Source organism: Ictalurus punctatus, chromosome 13 (assembly GCF_001660625.3).
Source record: "Ictalurus punctatus breed USDA103 chromosome 13, Coco_2.0, whole genome shotgun sequence".
In the NCBI taxonomy this organism is placed as follows: Eukaryota; Metazoa; Chordata; class Actinopteri; order Siluriformes; family Ictaluridae; genus Ictalurus; species Ictalurus punctatus.
In genome coordinates, this window is record NC_030428.2 from 1,340,001 (window position 1) to 1,345,000 (window position 5,000).

Consider the following 5,000-nt stretch of genomic DNA (forward strand, 5'->3'; position numbering starts at 1 on the left):
TGTGTGTGTGTGTGTGTGTGTGTGTGTGTTTTCACCACACTATGGGGGAGTGGATCACAAGCTACTTAATGTGGACTAAAGAAGTTATGGGGACCGAAACCATGGTCCCCATATGGGAAGTGTATGAAAATGTATTGGGGGAGACATTAATTAGTGTGTTTTAGCTTTGGCCCATGAGAAATGTGTGTGTCTGTTTGTGTGTGTGTGTGTGTCTGTGTGTGTGTGTGTGTGTGTGTGTGTGTGTGTGTGTGTGTGCACCACATTATGGGGCCCAGATCATAACCTACATAATGGGGAGTAAAGATGTTATGGCCAGTAAAATACTGGTCCCCATAAGGGAAGTGTATGACAATGTATAGACCTGACCATGAGAAACGTGTACGGGGTGGATGGTGTGTGTGTGTGTGTGTGTGTGTGTGTGTGGATAAAATGATGTTGACATGCTGTCCCATGAGTACAAATCAATCACTTAGCTAATCGATACTCATCTGTTCCAACCCAGGGGCTCAGAAGGAATGAAACACACACACACACACACACACACACACACACACATACACTTAAATTAGTTGATTTCACTTCTCCATTGTGTGCAGTGTGTACAGGACATGATACCACACACACACACACACACACACACACACACACACACACACACCTGTCTATATCTATAAGCATGTTGCTGTTTGTTTGTGATAAGAATATAGTACCTGTTGTATTATTGGCGTACTGGGCGGAGCCTCATTCGACTGTAAGTCGCATCAGATGTATGACGAGAAGTCATAAGACGGAGACGGTGGTGAGGGAAAAACTCCTTGAGACGATATGAGGAAGAAACCTCGAGAGGACCCAGACTAAAACCAGACCAAAAGGGAACCGTCTTCATCCGGGCGACATCGTATAGTGCGTTTATAAATAAATAAATAAATAAATCCCTTCTAGAACTGTGCTAATACTACATGGTCAAATATTTCTGTCGTAGCATCCGTATACTAGTATATGTTGTAGCGTAGATGATGTCCCATCATGTGTTCTAGCATCCGCCTACGTCCTAGTGTCTGTCCTAAGAAGCCTACCTCATAGCGTTCGTCCTGGAAATGATCCGAGCCAGTGTCCTAGCTAACGTCCTAGCTTTTTATCCAAGCCAGCACTGTAACATCTCTCTTAGCCTATTTCGTAGCATCTGTCTTAACATGTGTCCAGCCCATGTCTTAAAATCAATTATTTTGAATAATTCGGGTTGAATAATTTCTGTATCTTACCTGGTGTTTTAACCACTGCTCCTCGCATATGTCCTTGTACGTCTGTCCTAACCCGGTGTATGCCCTAGCGCCTGTCTTACAGTCTGGCCCGTGATTTGTCCTAGTCACTATCCAGTGTCCTGTGTGATATCTTATAATCGTTCCTAGAAAATGTTGTAGCCATTTGTCCTTGATAATGTCCTAACCTCAGGGTTCAAGCATGTCCAAGCCTTCAGTCCTAGCTAGTGTCCTAGCCAGGATCCTACCACCTCTGTCCTAGAGCACGCCCTAACGTTCTGTCCCAGCTCTTGTTGTAAACAAGATCAAACAAGTTCTAGCCATCTGTCTTAGCAGGTGTCCTAAAGATCTATGTTGGCATAAATGCTAGAGAACGTTCTAGCCACCCGTCCTAGCTGATGTGCTAAGCATCTGTCCGAGCCATCTGTCCTAACCTTTTTTCTAGAGCAAAAGATTGTGTCCTGGTCATTGGTCTAGCCGTCTGTCCTAACTATTTGTGCTTGCTAGTATACTAGCCATCTGTCCTAACCTCTGTGAGACAGCATGTCCAAGATGTCCTAGTCTGTACTTTAGCATGTTCTTAGAGCATGCCCTAGCCAAATGTCCTGGTGCAAGCCTTAATGTCCGTCTTAGGCTCTGTCCTAGGTCTTAACATCAGAACTACCGAGTGTCCTACTAAGCCGCCTTGTCCCCTCGCTTCATCCTGTCCAGCTCGATCAGATCAGTGTACTTGTGTATCGGGGTTTGATGACTCGGACACTTTCGGGAGCTGGGGCAGGGACAAAGGAAGAAAACGGAGAGGCTGAAAAAGATAAACCCCAGCCCAACACACAGACGTGTGTGTGTGTGTGTGTGTGTGTGTGTGTGTGTGTGTGTGTGTGTTTGTGGTTTTCAGTCCACTCCCTCGTTCACTGATTTCTTCATATTTCATATCAGGCATTCTCTTCTTCCTGGCCAGCTGTGTCAATAACAGGACCCTACACACACACACACACACACACACACACACACACACACACACACACACACACACAGAGACAGCAGGGAGGCAGTGGCTTTGACATAGAGTCACGTCAAGCTGATGATACATGGACCCTTTGGTTGGCCCGTTGTGTTTAAATGCTGGTGTGTGTGTGTGTGTGTGAATTCCTTATTGCATTTCCCACCTCAATCACAACCTCTGACCTTTGCGGATGAGTACATTTTGTGAGCTGGGCCTGTGTGTGTGTGTGTGTGTGTGTGTGTGTGTGTGTGTTTGATCACCTTAGGGTGTGTTTTGGATCATATGATTGCTCTCTAGGGGACAGAACATTAGCTTTGGACAAACAAATGAATATACACTCAGTGCGACACACTTGGACAGGTGTCGTGTGTGTGTGTGTTTTTTTTTTTGCAGGTGTACGCTCGTTGGCATTTAAGATAATTACAGCATGACCTTTCTGATAGAGGCACAAATGTCACAGAGCTTCTCTGGTGACAAGTAGCTGGACAGGGGTGTGTGTGTGTGTGTGTGTGTGTGTGTGTGTGTGTGTGTGTTGATCACTCTATCAGAGTGAATGCCCTTTCCCATGATCAGGTCCACAAACTTTGTGACAGTAGTTAGCACTCCCTGCTTGAAGGGCGTTCCTTGGAGAACAAGGGCGGAGCTTAAGTTACATTCGATCAGCCAATTGTAAACAAGGTTGTATGACATCACCACCTGCCTTCAATTTCTTCTCTCTTCTTATTCCTCTTCTTCTTATTATTATTCGTCTTATTATGATTATTATTATTATTCCTCTTCTTCTTCTTTTACTTATTATTATTATTATTATTATTAATATTATAAGCAAGCTTGTTAGCAAAAGTTAGTTTAAAGTTAAAGCTAGTAGCCAAATTCCGGTTGTAACAGGAAATCCCAACTGAACGAAAAAAATAACGTTATTAACCAGTTACGCATTTCTTAAAATAAAGTTTTGGAACAATTAGAAGCAATTCTGTTTGCATTTTCAATCACATTCACGTGTGTGTGTGTGTGTGTGTGTGTGTGTGTGTGGGTTCATTATACATGTCTTGGCGTTACTGTTTTTAATTGAACATTAGCCTGTGTTTCAGACATAATTAATGTGCACTTAATGTTGTTTATTTATTTATTTATATATCTCCTCTCGTTCTGTCTTCTAGTAGTAATAAGGTGTGTGTGTGTGTGTGTGAGAGAGAGAGAGAGAGAAAGAGAGATCATTCCCAAGCACTAATTAGGATGAAGAGGTTGTTTCGTGTTTCTCAGAGCCAACATGACTGTTAATTGCATTTAAAGACACACACACACACACACACACACACACACACACACACACACACATAGAGATTTTGAAAGGTAAAATGTTTAAATCTCTCTCTCTCTCTCTCTCTCTCTCTCTCTCTCTCTCTCTCTCTCTCTCTCTCGCTCTCTCTTTCTCTTTTAGGGAAAAGAGGACATAAACCAAATGGCTGCTCGCTTCATTTCAAATTACAGAAGGGAACCTTCTAGAAGCTTCTCAGAACATTGGATTTTTTCGTAATTTGTCCTTTTCCCCCTCCTTCACCGACCGGACGGCCCAAACGGTGTAAAACGACGGCCATCGCTCCATCCCGCCAACCTTCCATCCCTCTATCCTTCCATCCCTCTATCCTTCCATCCCTCTATCCACTTCTGCCCTTTTATAACGCCACGAAGTTGTCCTTTAAAAAACCTCATACCAGAAACAACCCAAAGGATCTGGTGCTTTGTACACACACACACACAGAGATGCACATACTTTCGATGGGGGAGGAATCCCCGTGACGCATCCGTGAAGTGGCCGTTTTGGACTTTGTGGATTGTACGTGTGCTGAGGCGGCCATGTCGGGGAAGGGCTTCCCTGTGGCCCACTTCTCCTACTTCCTCCCTCACGTGATTGGTGGGCTCTCGCCACCCTCAATGCCTACCATGTCTGTGAGCGGATACAGCACGCCCTCCCCAGCCAGTGAGTACACCCGCATCCTGTGTGTGTGTGTGTGTGTGATTATCTAATGATTTTATGTCTCTTTTAGTTTCTTTATAAAATGCACCCTTTGTTTGTGTACGGAGTGTGTGGTGCTTTCATGACAGGAATGTCACGTCTCTGCAACTCGATCTTAGCAACTTGTATTAGTAATAACTCAAACAGTAACAATTCCAGCATTAACAACTCAAATACTAGCAACTCGAATAATAGCAGTTTGATTTTAGCTACTCAAGTATTAACAACTCAAATACTAGCAACTCAAATACTAGGAACTTCAGTAATAACAACTCAAATAATAGCAACTCAAATAGTAGAAACCTGAATACAGGTTTACAACTCAAATAATAACATGCCTTAGTGGTTAGCACATTCGCCTCTCACCGGGGGTTCGATTCCCGCTGGGGCCCTGTGTGTGTGGAGTTTGCATGTTCTCCCCGTGCTGCGGGGGTTTCCTCCGGGTACTCTGGTTTCCTCCCCCAGTCCAAAGACATGCATGGTAGGCTGATTGGCGTGTCCAAAGTGTCCGTAGTGTATGAATGGGTGTGTGAGTGTGTGTGCACGGAAGGAACCTCCCCTGGCGCACCCTGGGCAACGTTCAGTATCATACTGCTGAGTGGCTAATCCTTCCACCATGATGGTTCCACTATGAAGTGGAACCTCGACATGAAAAGAAGAAGAATTGCAGTTGGATTTCAGCTACTCAAGTATTAACAACACGAATAGTAACAACTCAAAG

The 5,000-nt window shown here is 44.2% G+C and overlaps 1 protein-coding gene across 1 annotated transcript in view; it reads left to right on the forward strand.

Annotated features, from left to right (window-relative positions):
* Positions 1 to 5,000, forward strand: part of raraa (retinoic acid receptor, alpha a) — a 79,945-nt gene that overhangs the window by 36,860 nt on the left and 38,085 nt on the right. Inside the window, exon 3 of the mRNA XM_017482884.3 lies at positions 3,704 to 4,243. Coding sequence (XP_017338373.1) covers positions 4,120 to 4,243 — 124 coding nt within the window. The 5' untranslated portion in view covers positions 3,704 to 4,119. The remainder of the gene's footprint in view (positions 1 to 3,703; positions 4,244 to 5,000) is intronic.